This window comes from Colius striatus, chromosome 20, assembly GCF_028858725.1.
Source record: "Colius striatus isolate bColStr4 chromosome 20, bColStr4.1.hap1, whole genome shotgun sequence".
Classification (NCBI taxonomy): domain Eukaryota; kingdom Metazoa; phylum Chordata; class Aves; order Coliiformes; family Coliidae; genus Colius; species Colius striatus.
In genome coordinates, this window is record NC_084778.1 from 9,064,088 (window position 1) to 9,082,886 (window position 18,799).

Genomic DNA, 18,799 nt, shown 5'->3' on the forward strand with positions numbered 1-18,799 from the left:
TTCCTCCTTTCTGAAAGATGCTGGATGCCAACAGGTGAAGAACTGACCTGCTGCGAGCACAAAGGCCACTACAGCACACACATGAACCTGTGAAAGAGCATGAGGTGACCATAGAGAGAGCACTGAGAAGATGCTTAGGGTCAGTGTCATTCTATCCCACCACCCCATTCATTAACAGAGGCCAGAGTGTCCCTGTCCCACTGCAACACGTGCTACAAGCATCCCTAATGAGCTGCTACCCAGTGGTGAAACACTCCAGAGAGACAAAAGCACTAACCAGACATGGAAAATGTGGCTAAGGGGTGTCTGTACAGCCTGCACAGGTTTGGGGTTTGCTCCTTCCCTCCCAGGCTGGCTCAGCTCACAGCACACATCTTCTGGCTCAGAATTCACTGTTCTTATGTGCCTGTGCAAGCCCCAATGCAGAGGATGGCTGCACATCTGTGCTGGCCTTTGCCAGCCTCCTGCCCTTCTGAGCTGGTCTGCAGTTCTGTGGGAGGAGGGCATGGTGCAGGGAGGCTGTTGAGTCCTGTTTTGGTATTATGAGATACACACCTGGCAGTCAGCTGGGCATCCAGCCAGCGGGCACAGGGATGGGGTGGCTTTTGCATTTCATTTCTCAGTGCATTCAGAACTGCAGGTGTGGAAAATCCACTATTAGAGAACAGAAGTGAAATGCTAATCTCCAGGAACACCCTCCAAAACTCATGTTCAAGTACCAAGCAGGCCTTGGAGCAGGTCTCCCCTTACCAACGAGCAGAACTGATGTAGCTGTGTGGAAAAGCCCCTGCACCGACACAGCTGCACTGTGAGAGCTGCCCCCGTCCCACAGTGCAGCTCCTGCAGGACCAAACATGCTCAGTTCCCTCCATGTGAACTCTAGTGGGCTGGCAATCATAACTCACTCACAAATCTAATCTTAATCTAAGTCAGTTGAAGTCATTCCTACTTTACCCTGTGTTTTCCTTCACTCAGCAGTCGCTCCAGCGAGTGCCCAAGGGAAAACAACCCACAGCAGCTCTGACGTGCCTTGGCAGAACCTGTGGCTCTGGGCTGAGGATGCAGAGAGAGCTGTTGAGTTAAGGTCAGTAGCACCAAAGCTTTTCATCTGTCATATTGATTTAAGAAACATTTCATCCCCAACTGTTGTATCTTTGCAGCATGTCTCAGAGCTGTAACAGGAAGGTTGGGAGGTCTGTAGTAGTATGAGGAATTAAATGACTTCCACTAATGGACAACAGCAGATCCCCTCGCTGAAGGGAGTCAGTTTTCACACAAACTGCCATCCTGGCCTCTGGATCTGCTATTTTCAGGACTTTATGCAAACTACAGCAGAGGAGAAGGCACTCAAGGTTCAGATAACTTGCAGCCATTCTCCTCACCTCTGCCTTGCAGAGGGTCACAGCAGGGCTTTCAGCCCTCCAGCTCATTGCTGAACATGGGAATATCCACTAGATATTGAGCTGATGACAATTCCAGCATGATAATCAGCCCAGAGCTCACAACTTGAAACTCTGGATGCAAAGTAACAAGAAGGAAAGCCAGAAGCTAAGACAGGAGCAAGGCAGTGCCTCTCCAGCTCACTCTCACCCTTCCTAATCAAAGGACCAGTACCTAGTTCATGCACTCACAAGGTATTTGAGTGGGTGGCCACCCAACCAGTAACCTGATTCAAACTAAACACTGCAATAGAGTCTAGAGACCTCTTCCTCTTCTGTGCCCTGTGGCACTCTCACCCCCACTCACACATCCTTTGGGGAAGCTTATGAGGCTGTCCCACACTGCTCCTAGGTCATGTTTACTAAGGATGCAATCAATATCTGCACATGGAGGTATTTGTACACATTTGGTCTTTGCCATTGCATGAGCTACTTCCAGGGAAGATTTGCAGAGAGAAATTCTACTGAAAATGCCAGCAGGTTCAATTTCAATCCTGCCTTTTGTTCTCCATCTGTCTGTATTGATCTTCACTGAAGGGCAGGTCCGAGGAACTAGAATCCAATAGACCTGTTGCTCTATTAAAAAAGCAATCTGCCAGCTGCAATGGCTTATGCTATCTATTGCAAAGTCTTTTGTCATCCACATGAGCTTTCTAGGAAATAGGCCTGACAGAGAAATTGAACCACCTGATGCCACTGAAAGTAACCATGTCAGACACACAAGCCCAGAAGCAACCACAGGACCATCCAGTGCTCTGTGCTGCACACCACAAATCCTGCCCCAGTCTCCCCAGAACTAAAGGTGGGAACTGCCTGTTGCCACACAAAGAAAGGAGCAAAGACCAAGAGCACCAGAGGAGCACAAGGAAACACCAACAGCAGAAAACTTACACAGCAATGCCCAGGTGGTCCTAGGGAGTGGACTGCACCTCCTCTACACCCCTAAAGAAAACATAGTTGTGTTTGCCAGGCTGAGCTGGGTGGGAAAAATCTACAGAGCCCAAGGTTGTTATCAGAAACACCAAAGGCTGGAGGGCACAGGAGCTGGGAGTGCTCCAGTGCCATGGCAGACACCAGCCCTCCCTCGTCTCACGCTCTCACCAAAACCATCACAGGCTGCATTTCTGCAGCATGAACTCACAGAAACTCCCTCAACAGGCAATAAATGAATATGAGAACTTTATCAGTGTCAACTCAAGAGCCAGGTGAGTCTCCAAAGCTTCTTGCCTGAAAATACTGAAGATGAAACTGTGGAGAGGTGAGCAGGTGGGTGAATCAGTCCTCACACAGGGTTACAGGCAAAGGTCAAAGCACATTCAGCTGTGAACCTCTGCATCATTTGGCTCAGTGAGAGCCAGAGACAAACCAAGCAGGTTTGCTGCTCTCCTCCACACCCTGGCAGGACACAAAAGCCCCAGGGCCTGAACACCACTGGGCCAGCACCAGGTCAGCTGCTATTAACCATCTTTAGTTTGAGCCACTGGAATAAACAGGCACTCGGGTGGGACCAGCTCCTGGGAAAAGCTGAGATGTGACTCAGCTCCTTGCAATTCTGTTAAAACCTTCCTCTGAAGACACACACCAAATGCAAGTGAGCCAGCTCCTGGGAGAGCGTGTAGGAGCTGCCTCTGCTGCTTCTGAAACGAGCAGCAAAACAAGAAAGCACCCAGGGAGTCACAGCTAAGATGTAAGAGCGAGGTAAATGACAACCCCTGGCGTGTCTCCCTCAGCGTAGCCAGCTCCTTTAAGCAGTCTTTTATCCAAAGGTTTTCTTCTCTACTGAGAGGTTTGCTTTTCAATGAGATATTATCCCAGATTAAAAACACTAAGAGACAGACAGAAGGAAAAAAAGAGCAGGTGATGATTAAGCAACAGACTCAGACAAAGTGTGCAGCTGCAAGATAATGTAACATCTCAGAGGCACATGGCTGCATCCCTCCAACAAGCCAGGAAACCTGCTATCAGTCAGAAACACAACCTGCACACTGCCTTTGTAATTACACCCCTGCAACAAACACAAACAAAAGCAGCCTCCAAAGAAGTCTTTATGAAGTATAATGTGCAGCTCAAGGGAGAAGGGGGTTCAAACTACAACTCCCCAAGCTTTTTCCTTCAAGCAGGGATTTCGTCTTTCCCTTCATTACAAGACATTGGTATCTCTTATCTATTTACAGCTCAGATATACAGAATGACTGACAGTGTTCATTAACTTTTAATCTCTCTTTGCATACTTCTCTGGTGTGCAGTGGTGTTGTACACACCACATTACAACAAAGCTGAGAGCAAAGTGTCTAATGAGTCTTCAGAGGCAGTTTGTTCCAGTCTGAAAGCCACAGAGCACCAGCAGGTTTTGGTTGTGTCTCTGTAGGCAGGTTGCCCACCTGAAGGGCAAACAACAGCCAGTGTGGGTGGAGCATGAAGGTCTTACCTCCATCCCCAGGAATCATTTTTGGAACTTGAAGTTGACTTGGAAATCTCAGAGGTCTTCTAATACTTGGTTTGGGAACATACCTTGTTCTCCAGTTACCCACACCAGCTGCATTTCCTCTTCATGGTTGTGCAGAGAGCTCCCTGGCCAAACCTCCACAGAGCCCCACAGTGTGCAGCCAGAGACTTCCACAAGCCTTCAGCATCCTTCCCAGAGGCTGCTTCTGGTAACCCACCAGTGTACAACACAGCTCCTGGTTTTGAGCCATTGCTTTCTGAAGCCCAACATTCATTCAAGTGTATAAAACTGAGCTTTGCCCAGGCTACAGCAACAAGCCCCACACCCACAGAAATTGTCCCTCCAACACACAGAGCTGCTCACAAAGAGGCAAAAGAATTCTTTCTCTTGTTCAGTCACAACTACCAGTTGCACCCATGCAGCCCCATCCTCTACTCAGCACCAGCATTTGATCCTCCAGGGTTCAGTCACAACTACCAGTTGCACCCATGCAGCCCCATCCTCTACTCAGCACCAGCACTTGATCCTCCAGGGTTCAGTCACAGCTACCAGTTGCACCCATGCAGCCCCATCCTCTACTGAGCACCAGCACTTGATCCTCCAGGGTTCAGTCACAGCTACCAGTTGCACCCATGCAGCCCCATCCTCTACTGAGCACCAGCACTTGATCCTCCAGGGTTCAGTCACAGCTACCAGTTGCACCCATGCAGCCTCATCCTCTACTCAGCACCAGCACTTGATCCTCCAGGGTTCATCTCTAAATCTTAGAGCTCGTGACAAACTATTTTCCTGTAATCATTTTCCTGCAGAGACCAAATCTATATATTACAACAACTTTGTCTGTAATATCCAAAGCATCAACTACACGATGTTGCTACCGCTGCTGACAATTATTTCCTACCATTAGTGGGAACTTATACAACGTTGTTATTGCCATTAATAATTCTTGGCTGTCACTGAAGCTCCTTGACGATGCAGAGTGTGAATGAGTGGGGCCCAGAGAGATGTTCTGCTTTGTATCATTCCAGTTACATGAGAAAACTCGATTATTGCACGCTTGGGAGGAGCTCTCCATAAACATCTGCCAAGCTGCCTCATTATCTTCCTTAAAAATCTCATTTGCCATGATGCCTACCAAGACTCAACAGCAGAGTACTGACATTACTAACTAACCATCCCAGCTAATGGCATCACCTTGTTCCCTGCCTCCACTCTCCTTCTACATCACACATCCAAATCCACCTTGGTGTTCAGGTGTTGTACAACCCTGACCCATCATTAGGGAAGCTGGATGGGTACATTCTTGATGGCATCAATGCAGCCTCTTGGTGAGATGCAGAGCACAGGTTCCTATGTGTGCAAAGACGGATCTTCCCACCTCCTGCACATCATTTATGAATTTGACCCTCAATCTAAGGTCATCTCCCTTCATCTTTCCCCCTGGCTAGGTGGTTGCCACAGGACACTCTAACACAAACCAGGGAGCTTGGTCACAGAATCTTAAGCGTTGGAAGGGACCTGGGAAGCTCATCCAGTGCAACCCCCCTGCCAGAGCAGCACCACCTAGAGCAGGGCACACAGGGACTCATCCAGCTGGGTTGGAATGTCCCTAAAGAAGGAGCCTCCACAGCCCATCTGGGCAGCCCCTGCCAGTGCTCCCTCACCTCAACAGGGAAGAAGCTTTTCCTTGTGTTTCTTTGGAACCTCTTCTGTTCCAGCTTACACCCATTGCCCCTTGTCCTGTCACTGAGAACAGCCTGGCTCCATCCTCCTGACAGGTAGGTTTCATCCTTGGTCAGGCACAGAGAAAATCCAAGAGCTAGAAATGCTTGACCACACTACAAGGTCTGGCTATCCATCTCACCTCCCTGTCAACACTCTCCCACCATCCAGCCCCCTCCTGTCCCACCAGCACCACATGGGGCCTTGTGATCTCAGTGGTGCACAGATTCCATTCTGCATCCCCACTGCCAGCTACAGTCTCAGCTTACTGCAAGGAGGGGAGGATGCTTTTTTAAAGGACTCATTTCATTGTCCTGTGCCTTTCAATAGTGTCTCCAGAGTACTTGACTCAATATAAGCCTCAGTGCTGAGTACTGAGTGGAAGCTGTTTGGAAACACCTTTTTGTGCATGGCAATGGGTAGAGAAGCTCAGTAATTATTACCAATAGGTTCTCTTTTTAAAAAGGTGTTATTCTGTTCACCCCACTGCTATGGTAAAATCTGGAGAAGCAGCATCTCATCTTGGTATTTCAAACCTTCTTAGTGCTGGCCAATGCCAAATACTGCAGGAACAGTTCACCTGCACTTCCATCTCTCCAACCAAACAGCTCCAGCCCTGAAATCCCACAGTTTCACTGGTGCACATCATCCTAGCTTTAGCACTAGAGCTGCTGTGATTTCCATCAGCTGAGGAGCTGCCCTCCTGTTTCTTTTACTGGTAATTATAATTCATCAGCTTTCTGTGGTGCTCATTACTGTGGTATTTGAGTGCCTATTTTTACAGGCTTGAATAGCTTGCTGTATGCCATCTCGTCTCACTGCAGACAGACAAGCAACCTCTTGGGCTCTCTCTGGAAATGAGCTCTCCAAGCCCTGCACCCTCCCTGTTCTTCCCTTCTGATCACAGCATCCATAGCACATCTAACATTTTTAAAACACTATTAAAAGCCTGCAGTACAAGTGACAAAGGCAGTACTCAAAGTAACTTAACTGTTGGCTGTCCATGAAGATTTTAACTGCCTTGATAACATTGTCCAACTGTATATTGGGGAAAAAAAATCATCTTCGAAGAATCCAACTCTGAAAACACTTTCACACCAAAACACCTCAGGTAGCTTTGTGTTATCAAAAGCCAGGAGGAAGGGATTGAATCAAATGACACACGTGTGTGATGTGGGAAACCTAACAGTCCCCTCCACTTTTTGTCATGTCCTGACTTGAGCAGGTTGGGTGTGTTTTCTTTACTTATCCTCTTGTATCAAAAACACAAGAGGAAGGAAGGCCTCTATAGGGTCCCAGCCATTCAGAGAGCCTGGGATATTATTTTACAGATAAGGAAACTGAGGCACACAGAGAAAATGTGTCATTTGTCAGCACTGCAGGGGGCCACAGCAAAATTGCTCCCTAGGCTCCAGGCTCTTGTCCCTCAGAGCTCCATACTTAGAGGTGCACGAAATAACACCTCTGTTAGTATTAGAAACAAGGATACACCTGAAACCAGAACTTCTGAATGCCACTGTGAAGACAAAGCAAGATGGCTTTTGCCTTTATATGAGCCTTTCAGCTTTCAGCTACACTTTCAACCCATCAGTCACCTCAGATTTTAGCTCTGTTTTGATCCTGCTCCTTTCTCCCTACAGAAGCTGGAAGGAAGCAGTGTGCCAGGCAGCACACCCACCTCCTCACACCACGTGCCTCCCAGCAGTGTCCCCACTCCCAGGGAAGCACAACTCCTTCATGCAAGGAACCCCCTTCCCTGCTGGTGTCGTGGGGATCCCGCTGCCGCTGACCTTCATCGCTGTTGTCGTCCACGAGGATGATCTCCTTGAGCAGGTGAGCTGGCGTGTGGTTGACAGCGCTGTGCACAGACCGCAGGATAACGGACAGAGCTTCGTTCACGAAGATGAAGATGATGGAGATCTGTGGGAGGTCTTTGCCGTATTTCAGCTCTTTGCACCTGCAGCACCAAGGGCAGAGAGAGACAGGAGGTCAAGCAGAGCAGTGCGAGTCGGGCACGCGTTCAGCAGGCTGCGGGACGGTGTGTGACAGCTCGCAGCTCTGCACAGCCACATGTCAGGGCTGCCTGTGCCTTGTTCCAGCAGTGCTGGCTGGGAAGAGATAGCAGCAGAGAGCATCCTCTGAGAGCACCAAGGGCAGGGTGCAAACCCAGGGGGCACTTCGCCAGGGTTGTGTTTGTGCATCTGTACACAAAGGGCTGTGGGCACTAACAAAAAGCAGCCTCCAGAAGAGAGAAAACGGCTTTGCCATTTAAAGTGAAACTCTACATCCCTACCCTGCTTTAATAGGTGCTCAGAAATGAGCCTTGATCTTAAACAGCACTTGTGAATTTTCTTCCCATTTGCTTTGGAAGAAAATGAACACAAACCACCCCTTGGTTTAATAGTCTTAGTAAATGTTTTAGCTCTCTTTGCAGATCCTTCTGAATACATTCCTGTCTCTGAAGCACCCCAGCACAGCACTGCCATGAGCTGGTGTCTTTGTACTTCAGGTTATAGGTTAAGTTAGGTTAAAACAGTCAGGTTAGGTTAAAAATGAAAACCTGTGATCATCTCTGTGGGTTTCAGGAGCAATCATTGAATAGTTTTGTGGATGGGTATGTGCTCAGACACATTTCTGTGCATCAGGGTGGGACAGAACCGAAGGCCCACCAGCTCCTACCAGGCCCAGGTCACCTACCAGCCAGCTCCATCCCTGGCAAACAAGTTCCCATCATATCAACACATCAGACCTTGAAATCAAGTCCACCCTGGAGCAGAACCGGGGTGGCTCCAAGTAGAAGAGACTGTCCAGGTTATTGACAACTCCCCAAAGAGCTCGCTTGTGTCCCAGTGAGATACAGATGTTGTTTCAATGCCACACTTTACCCTGACCAGAAACCTAATCTTAACATTAATACTTGTGTCTTTAACTTCTTCAAACAATTGACTCAAACTCTCCAGCTCTCCCCACAATCAATATGTGAGAAGGAAGAAGAAGAAAAGGAGCCTCCCGCTCCCTCTCAGCATTCATGACAGATTAGACATGCAACATTAGCAGCCTTCACAGAATTACAATGAGCATTTACCAAGTAAATCCTGCCCAGACAAGCAAAGAAAGACCAAAGGCAGGGATGACATCCCTGTGCTGCTTCAAGCTCATTGACTCCCCAACAATGACTCTGTATTTAATTGTACTGAGTGTTTCTTAGGCAACAGCAGGCATCCTTCAGACTCCAAAATGAGACTTGGGAGACAAAGATTTTCACAGAAATACAGGTTTTTTATGAATCTTCTTTAGTTAAACAAGTATGCTGGGGAAAAAAAAATGTTGTGTTTCTTAACTGTTGCCTACCCTGAAGCAAGCCAAGCCCTCTATTAAAAGGAACACAGCAAATGCTGAAAAGGATCTTCTAAAGGGAAGATCTCTCTTTAAAATGAGCAAGCAGTCGTGATGGTGTGAAGTGACAATTGACCCTGAAATCCTGCCACAAAAGTCAAACTAAACTGACTCTGAGATTAAAAACCTGGTTTTGGTATCTGTCGATACCTGCTAAGCTGAATGGAAGGTGGTCACAGGAGAAAGAGTGTTTCCTTTTAATCATTGCACACCTCTGGGCAGCCTTCTCCAGAGGCACACTTCGGGAGGGATAAAGAGCTCAGTTTGTGATCAAAGAGGTTTGGAGGAAAATCCAAAGTGAACCCTCAGAGGTTCATCTCCTGCTCATTCGCATTCGCCCTGCGCTGCTCTTATCATGGTTCTCCTTCCCTATTGCTGAGGACATGTGAACAAAGATACAGGCAGAAAAGATAAGTCCAGGGAAGGAGTGGGCATGTCAAACACTGCCATTGTTCGTATACACAAAGCTGCAATTCTCCAGGGGCAGGCAGGAGGGAGGCAAAAGCTTTGCATAAACACCCTGCTCTCCAGAGCCTTTGGTTGCAACCCCAGAGGCAGGGAAGGCAGCCATTTAAAACCAAATTAACATCAGGTTTGCCAGCCTCCCTCACTCAGGCTCTCTGCAGTTGGCAACAAGCAGCAGTTGGGTCGAGCCATGCTCTCTGCCCACAGCCACGTGCCTCTGGGCTTCAGTCCCAGCACAGCAGTTCATTACTGACAGCCTGATGTGCCAGCAAACACTCGAGCATGTGTGCAGGACAACATACAGGACCCCAGGCTCTCAAGGGCCAGGGAGGGGGAAAAGGGGGGAGGGAAATGCTGGAGCTCCAACATAACTAGAAGAGCCAGTGGAGAACTTGTTTGAAAGAGCAGAGTGATGAGAACACGAGATGGGAGGTGGTGGGGTTTTTGTTGTTTGGTGGTTTAGCTTTTTTCTTGTGTTTTAAATATAAAAAGGACAGATCTGGATAGATCTGAGCTCATGTAGAGGCAGAGCACAGAGTTTTGCCCATTTTACTCCTCAAACCATTTGAGACAGCAGCTGGGGGAGGATTCAGTGTGTGGCAGTGGGTCAGGAGGCCAGGAGCCCGCTGGCTGCTGCAGCAGTGGGCAGGAGAGGCTGCTGTCTGCCCCCAGCTCTGTCCTCCATCCCCACAAGCAAACCTTAAGGGGCTGTGTGTTTTGAGTAAGGTAGGAAGCCACATGATGTGAAATTTCTGCTGCCTTCAGTGTTTCAACCCAGAGGAGAAGCACAGGAAAGCCAGCAGCAAGTCCAGGTCCCTGCAGTGACAAGAGGCTTGGGGACAAGTCCCAGGCACCACACAGGCTTACCAAACCACCCCCAAGACACATCTTCCCCTCTGCCCACACTTACTGCCCTCAGGTGAGAAAGTATTTGCCTGCTTGCCAGACAACACCTTCAAAATTCAGATCCCAGACCAAAATACTTCGAAATTGAGGCTATGAGTCTCAGTAATTCTCCAAAAGGAGATGCTCAGGGCCAGAACAGGATTCTAGCACAGCTGCAGTCCTCAGCCCAGGCTGTGGGCTTGGGCTCCTCTGGGATTACCAATTAATGAGATAAATGGGATTTTCAAGAAGGTTCTCAGGGGAGCTCAAGGACAAGCAGCACGTGAGAAACAAGAAGGAATAAACCTGTTACTCTGAGATTTCTGCCAAGTTTTTCTAGAACCTGACTTAACAGCAAAGCAACTCCATTTCTTATGTGGGCTGGAAAACCCTCTCAGCTCCTCACACCTTCTAGGAAGAGAACCTCAAGTTTTACTTCTAACACTCTATTCACACCTTATCTGGTGTGTCCATAAGCAAATCTTTGTGCAGGGAGCTGCATTTCCAAGGAAACTCTCCAAATACCTGCAAACTTTTAGATTTAAGTGAAATACAATGGAGACACCACAATACATTCTTGTTGGCATCAGTGACTAGCTACTTGTCAGGTTAAAGACCTCATTTTCAATCTCAATTTGACCCCTTTTTTTTCCCCATCATTACCAAAAAGCTGTTTCAGAAACGTTTCCCCCAACCCCTGTGCATCGAGTGCTCATCAGCCAAGTGCACATCTGCACGTGGAGCCCAGGCAGAGCTGCACAAGAGCCCCTGAGCCCCTGCACAAAGGGCAGTATCTAGCCTTCTACAACCGAAAATACTCCTGACTGGAGAAAACTGAAGCAGACTGCCATTGATGCCTCACAATCCCCTCTTTGCTAGATGAGAAACACTTGACTGATCCAGCACAGAACACTCCTTCCTTGCCAACACCTGTGAACTAATTAGTGCAGGTTACACCACGACATTCTCCCCTATAAATTCTGTTCTCTTTGCTTAAATGTAGGCTGGCACCTGCTTGCAGGTTTTATATCAAAATATCATGAATCAATAGCAACAAGAAACAGATCCTTGTGAGTTTTGTCTCTCATTTAGATCAATGGTGTATCAAGGTAAGAGGCATTTTATGTCCCATTAAATCGTGCTTGACCCATTAAATCAGGCTCACAAAACTCCCTCTAAGTTTTGAGAGGCTGAGGAAAACCTCCTAATGTGTGGCATTGGGTTTAATTTGAAGACCTTGCTGAGCTCTCATTGAGAATCACAGAATCTCAAGGGCTGGAAGGGACCTCAAAAGCTCATCCAGTCCAACTCCACTGCCAGAGCAGGACCACCTAGAGTAGGTCACCCAGGAACTTGTCCACGTGGGTTTGAATGTCTCTGGAGAAGGAGACTCCACAGCCCATCTGGGGAGAAGAAGGAGAGAAAGGGGGTTTACTCCATCCTTAGCCCAAGGCTCAGACACGTCTTTTATCACTTCACAAACAGACTAAGGGGCCAACCACAAACACAAGCCCTGCCTGGCATGACCATGGACCAACTCCCAGTGTCCTTCCCACTCACCTCACAAGGGAACCAGGGAGGCAGACTGGTCATGGCACTACTAGACTGCAGACAGCCACCCCTCTCAGGTCCAAGAACTTTGTTCTACATGAAGCCCAAGTCTGCAATCAGCACAATGTGCAAGGAAACACATAAAATATATTTATGGAGGACATCCTTTACTGTGAATCCTTTGCAGTTACTGCTTTATGTAAGAAGCCACTCAGATACAAGCAAAGGATGAGAAAGGGAGATGGGGGAAGGGGAAATACAGCTGAGTTTATGCTGAACAGCTTGGCGTACATCAGGCCCTATTAATCAAGTCAGACAATTTCAAAACACACACACACAAAAACCCCTCAAGTTTTGCTCCTGAGTGTGTTTGTCTGCTACAGGAGCCTGCCTTTGAAATTTGTTTTATGCTCACCACACAGCTGTAAATCTGCTCTTCAGTGCAGCAAGTGAGATTAGGATGTTTATTGGCTGTCTCAGCAACACAAAAGGGATATCATATCATTTACTGTTTCATGATCCCACAGCAGAAGAATAACCTGAGAGGCCACAAAACAGCAAGTAACATTTAAAAACCACTTTTTCCTGTTCAGTGATGTAACATGATCCACTCTATTACTCAATTAACACACATCAACTGTCTTGTATTGCCATCAACCCTCCAGAATCACACTGCCCAGGCAACTGGGAGCCAAACTCAGATGATTTCTGCAGCTTCGCTACCCCAACACAACTCAGCCTTCAGCTCCAGATAGATCAAGCCATGCTTGCACAGAGCTGATGGTGACTGCATAGACTCTGTATGGTGCATCTCCTCCAGTGGATGATGGGTTCTGTCTGGTAGCACCTTTCACCAAAAACCCATTTAATGAAAGAGACAAGAATTCTTTCCAAGTCCACCATCACAGATAGCATGACCATTATCTCACAGTCCAGAAAAAATGAGCAACAACACTCAAACATTAGTCCAGAAGAGCAGCTGGACAGACCAACTTGCAACTTGCTTTGCCCCCCACTTCACAAAGCAGAAATACTGCTCATACTGAGAGATCCAGATGCAGCATCAGAGGTTACATTCATCCCTGGCTCTAGAAATCTTCAAGACTGTCACCTTTTCCTCATCTGTTTCTTTTGTACTGCCTCCTTCTCCTCCATTCCAACATAAATATGCCTACCAAAGTTTTAAGTGGAGATTAAATACCATTAATCAGGAAGTCTAGCTGTCCTCACTTCCAGCCAGGAGGCACAACTCCATAAATCTGAAAAGCCAGCTTTGCTCAGATGTGCCCTGGTTTTCAAACATGTCCAATGATTTAAAGGCAATACTTGGATCTGGATAAAACACAAGCTTCAAAGAGCTGTCTGAAGATGATCCCCTACTAACCTGATTTTCCTAATGAAGGATTTCTAAGGAATCATTCCTAATGCCTGTTTTCCAGCCTGGAGCTCCCTGGAGCCATATCCCCAACTGAGGGATCGGGGTGCAAGAAGGCTGTGTGTCGGAGTCCAGAGAGACACACCGTGGGAGGAGCATCAGGTAGTGAAGAGGTACTAGAAAAGAACTGCCAAAAGAAAAGTATCTGCTTCTGCAGGCTCAGAACACTGACAACGTTTTTAAACCACAGTTTTCAGCAAGGTAGGGAAAAATCTATCCTCACACCCACTGTGCCTTGAAACGCTCTGGTAAAAGCCTCACCATCTGTTTTGAGATGTTATTTTTGCGTTGGAGAGAACCATACACACAACATTTTGCCACATGCTGTTCTCCTCCAGGCTGCTGCTACTTCAGCACTACCTGAGGCACAGCTTGGAGCACAAGCAGAGGTTCTGCTTGCAGATTTGGCCCCTTGCCCTTTGGTTTGCAAATGAAAGCCTCAAAGCCATTCTCATAGCCCCCACCAGCACAAAAACCTGCTGCAAAGGTTACTTCCATCTCTACACTCAGCTTGGTTCCTTGCTGTCTGGGATGCCAACAGCAAGTGAAGCCTAACAGAAAAGTCAAGAAATGCCAATGAAACTTGAAACCTTGTCATAAAAAGGAATACTCACAAGAAGTAACATGCAGGGGTCCTGGGCAAGACCATGGTGTGCCTAAGCCAGAGGGAAGCTGCCACACCAAAGCCTGGGAACAACCACCTTCCCCCAAGATGCACTTCTAATTTTAAACCCACATCTAATCAGTAACTGCAGAATGACAAAGATCAAGGGAAAGCCAAAGGCAGTGCAGCTGTATCTGGAAGAGGGTCTTACAATATAATAAGAGGGAGAACAGTCCCCCATCAGTTGCCTGCCCTTAGTTTAAAGCCCTTTCCAAATAAGCTGTAGCTGAAGTCCTCAACCTGTCACAAAGTTCAGAGCTTGTCTGACAGGCATGCAATGCTTTGGTAGGAGCAGATCAGGTATTGTGGCTCCAGCACAGACCATCAGTAATGCAGGTCGTCACTCGCCTTGTCAGGGGAACTTTCCTCCATCAGCAGCAAGAGAAGAGGTCTTGAGGGGCTCCTTAGAAACCACTGCCAGCTGCCATGGCAGATCCCAGGCTCCTCTGCCAGCCACAGACACAGAGCAGGACTCAGCTCTGACCTCCAAGCTTGGGCAGTTCACTATGGGCAACAGCATCAGTGCTCCCTTTGCTCAACTGGTCCAGGACTGAGGATGCTGTTTTTGACAGATGCACGTGCAGGAAGGCAGCAAAGGCAAATCAGCTACTGCAGGCCAGGCTCAGGTACCATCACTGCAAACAGCAGAGGAAAACACCTCTGAGCCTCTGTCACAGCAACAGCAGAGCTCTTCCTGGCAGAGACAGCAGGCAGGCAGAGTTCAGAGAGCTACAAATTGTTCACTTCCTAAGGTATACTGATGTACTTAATAGAATGGATTTTCCTTTAAGCAAGGACAAGGAGCCCAGTACCTTGTGAAACAGGCTCTGGTGGTTAGGAAGAGGAGTTAATGCCTGGGTTAGGTTGGGATGATGGTGAATCAAGAGCTTCATGCTGTGGACAGCGTGAACTGGGTAACTCTTTAACCTTGAAGAGGGACTTGAGACTGATAAGGAGAGAACCTCCTGCCTCAAAAAGGGCTAAAGGCTGGATGGCTGCCAAATTAGCACAAAGTCAGCAAAAATCTGCAGTGACTGAGGGGAATGTAAAGCTAACAAGGGGAGATCCCCACCACTGACTCAGTCCAAGACCAAAAGATGCCTGTAGGGAGCATGTGTGCTAGCTTACACAGCCAGTGAGGCCCACTCAAATGTAACTAACCAACAGTGGAAGGAATGGCAATTACTAACCAATGGGTGTAAATCTAAGCAGGGTTTTGCTAATCAAAGAACAGGATAAATATGTGAAAGTTCTTTTGCATGGTGTGCTGGCTTTGGGGATTCCCACCTAGCACCATCTGTGCACAAACAGGGGATCAGTAAATACCTGGGCTCTGTGTGTAAGAGGGGCTCACTGCACACCAGGCACCCAGCCCACCTGGGAGACAACATCACCACTTCCAAGACAGGCAACAGACTGCACAGGTACCTTCTCCACACACAGAACATCCTTAATTGGAAATAAAGCATCTCTGTTTAGTGCTCCACAAAGCACACGAGACTTTTACCAATTCCTTACATTGAATAACCAAGATGAGCTAGCAAAGCTTTGTATATGCTGTACACAGCAGGAAAGGGCACTAGCATGCTGAAAATCCCCAAAACACAGAGACCCACTCTACAACAGCACTAGGTAAGAGCAAGTCCTACTCATTTTGAACATCAGTGTGAGGTAACTGCTGTTATGAGGAAGGGCAGATCCTATTTGGAGACTTACATGTGCTACCACACACTTCCATCAGTGAAGAACCATCACTACTTGACAGCTGAAGAGGTGATGAAGAGTAATGCACCAACTTCCTGAAAATGAATTATTGGCAGACTAGGAACTTAGAAGTCTACCAGAACACCCAGATATCACATTAGAGTAAGATTTTCTTAGTTTCTCCCTGCTGATATTCAGCCCTCCCTGGCCTACCCATTGCTTTGAGTCCTTCTTCCAGCATGAAGCTGCTCAGACTCAATTTACCAAGGACAGTGGATAGTGTCCATGGTATAAGCAGGGTGTCCAGGCTCTACTCTGCTTTGGATGGATGTCAAGTCTGAAAAATACACATAGGAGAAAAGATCAACAAATTAACAGGCATTGGAACAATTTAATTGGTCTGACCAGTGCCTGGCACAGGGAAGGATTAGGCAGCACCACAGAGGATAGTTTTTGGAAGCACATAGTAATGTATTGCACTCTTTGGGAACACACTGATGGCCACATGTGGGCATTGGATCCACTGCTTCTGCTGCCACGTGGCAGGTGGTGTCAGGAGCAGAAGCTGTCAGCCTTGATGGGTTCTCAAGGCTGATGCATGGCCAACGTCTCTACTCAATACTGACAGTGTCATGAGCTTTGACACTACACCCTTACTCACCTTTGCAGAAATGCTCTTTTAGTGCCATTCAAGACACAGCTCTCCCACACTGCATGAAGGTGACATCCCTTCTACATGTCCTTTTGAAATGCCAACAGAAGGAACTGCCAGGTAGAAGGATGAACACCCATGGTTTGCAGAATGCCCCAGGTCTTTCAGGCTCTATGCTGCTCCCACAGGCTGCACCTATAGCTCCTGATGGGAGTCCTACTGGACCCCTTTCCATCTTTTTTGTGTGATGAGCCTTAATAAACACTCATGAATTGGGCAGACAGAATCAGTTAGGCACGTGCCAGCTGCACAGTGGCACAAAATGGACAGATGAATCCAGATGTGTCTGTGGAAGATAAGAGGGTAGGCAAAGAAACTGGTGTTCTGGCTATGGAGATCACACTTGTTTATAGAAGTTCCTGAAGATGGGTTTGTAAAGATTTCTTCCTCTCCTAGATGTTAGAGTGCCTACATTCTGCCTACCACCACTTTTTACTTTGAATTCTGAGCACCCAGTAGTTCCCCAGTCTGTCTCCTGTACAGTTATTAATCATTTCTTTGCTGCCCATCACACAAAATAAATCCAGCTAACGTGCTTATCGAGAGCTTATCCCTTCCTGACATTTCATTCTCGTTAAAGGCTTGAGAGTTTGCATATTTAAATAGGCAAATATTCTTTTGATTAGTAGAATAAATGATTCTCCTTACTTACTGTCCTTAAAAACACTGTTAGCATCATGAAAATACTCAGCTTTGTTGACACAGCTTTGACAGGACTGTGTACATTTTCCTAGGCAATGTGGTTCAGCAGCAGGGACAGAGTTCAACTGAACAAGCTCAGACATTTTTAGAGACCTTTGCTACAATGCTATATGGAACTGCAACATGAAAGCTAAAGGTGCATAAGAGAACTTGGTCAGAATTTCTGCACCTTAAGTGGAATTCTCCCTAAAATTACAATCACACAGATTACTGATTCAATGAGCTCTTATACAGACAAACTGGAGCAAACATCTTGCAACTGCAAGAATTATCAACACACCTCTCAGTGCTCAGGAAGCTCTGACTCTTTGGTTCCCCAAAGTGCACCTTCAGAGCACTCCCTCTCAATACAACACACCAACAGTTTCACCCCATTACAGAGACAGAGCATCAGGAAGGACTCTTGGTGAGCAGGGTGCCAAGAGCAGGTTAACACGCTGTGGTTTCTAATCCCACAGCCAGCCTGTGGGTACCTACCACCAGACACACTTCTGAGGACAGCACAGCTAACGATGGCCATTGCATCTCCTTCTTGCACAGAGCCCCTTGGTGCTTTCCCAGCTCCTCAGCAGTCCCACAGTGACAAAATACACCCTGATATAAGGTAGGGCAAGACACAGAGCAGTGCCTTTGCCCTGGGTGACTATGTTTCATGGAGGCAAACATGCCTCCCTCAGGGCCACATTGGGATACTGTGGACATTTACAGCACTGCTGGGGACTCTCAGCTTGTCAAGTCTTCAGGAGAAGGAGGTTGCTCTCCCTTTAACCAAGGCATCAGTGATTTAAGCACCACATGTTGTTCAAAGTTAACATTATCATTGCTCCAAATGAGGGAAATGGGAAATTAAGTGTTCAACTCCAAGGTGACAGGAGGTGAGCAGGGCTCAGGAACAAACCCCACAGGTCCTGCTGTAATGTCTCTGGCCTATCTGCCATCTGACATGGAGAAAATTAGGGAGTATTTTTTTTGTCTGTCTCTTCCAAACAGAGATGAGCATTGAAAAACAGTGAAATAGGCATGGACTGAAGGCAGAGGCTTTGAAAATGAATGTCTAGAGCATCTGACAAAGATGAGCATCATCATATCAAAGTGAGAAGCATCCTGACTCCCTCGGTGGTGCAGACCCTGAGCTCTCAGGCTGTGATGCAAGGTCTGCTCTCAACTTGATCACCAAAGTGCTGAGCAGACCCTGTGTTTCCACCCAGGTGGGACTGTCACCGTTGTCAAGCAGAGAAACACTGCTTCTACTCCACAGGGGCAACCAAATCCTCAGCAATTACAAGCCTGTAAGTGCTCTGAGATCACGGGTTGAAAGGCAGTAACGTGAAATTACAAATTAGCAGTGTATGTTTTGACATCCTCTGTTAGGGGGGTTGCTACTCACCTAGCAATCATGTAGACACAACACTGGATGTGGCTAATTAAGAGACATCTGGTTTAACATAGAAGTCAAAGCTGCCTTCGAGGTCAATGAAGAGACACTGACACTGCCAAAGGACAATTCATTCCACTCTCTGTCCGAGGTGTAAATGTATTGCTGTCTGGTATAACAGACTGATGCAGCTGGGTTTTTTGGATAGGTGGAAACATCTTTTTTCTCCCTTGATCACAGGCAGACCTAGAGTGAACATTCAAATGGGCACATCCAGTGAAGTGATCCCTTGCCCACTCATCG

At 47.3% G+C, this 18,799-nt stretch overlaps 1 protein-coding gene across 1 annotated transcript in view; it reads right to left on the reverse strand.

Annotated features, from left to right (window-relative positions):
• The window catches only part of GALNT17 (polypeptide N-acetylgalactosaminyltransferase 17), a 204,170-nt gene that overhangs the window by 123,394 nt on the left and 61,977 nt on the right, over positions 1-18,799 (reverse strand). The window contains exon 3 of the mRNA XM_062012568.1: positions 7,398-7,564. Within this exon, the coding sequence (XP_061868552.1) occupies positions 7,398-7,564 (167 nt within the window). The remainder of the gene's footprint in view (positions 1-7,397; positions 7,565-18,799) is intronic.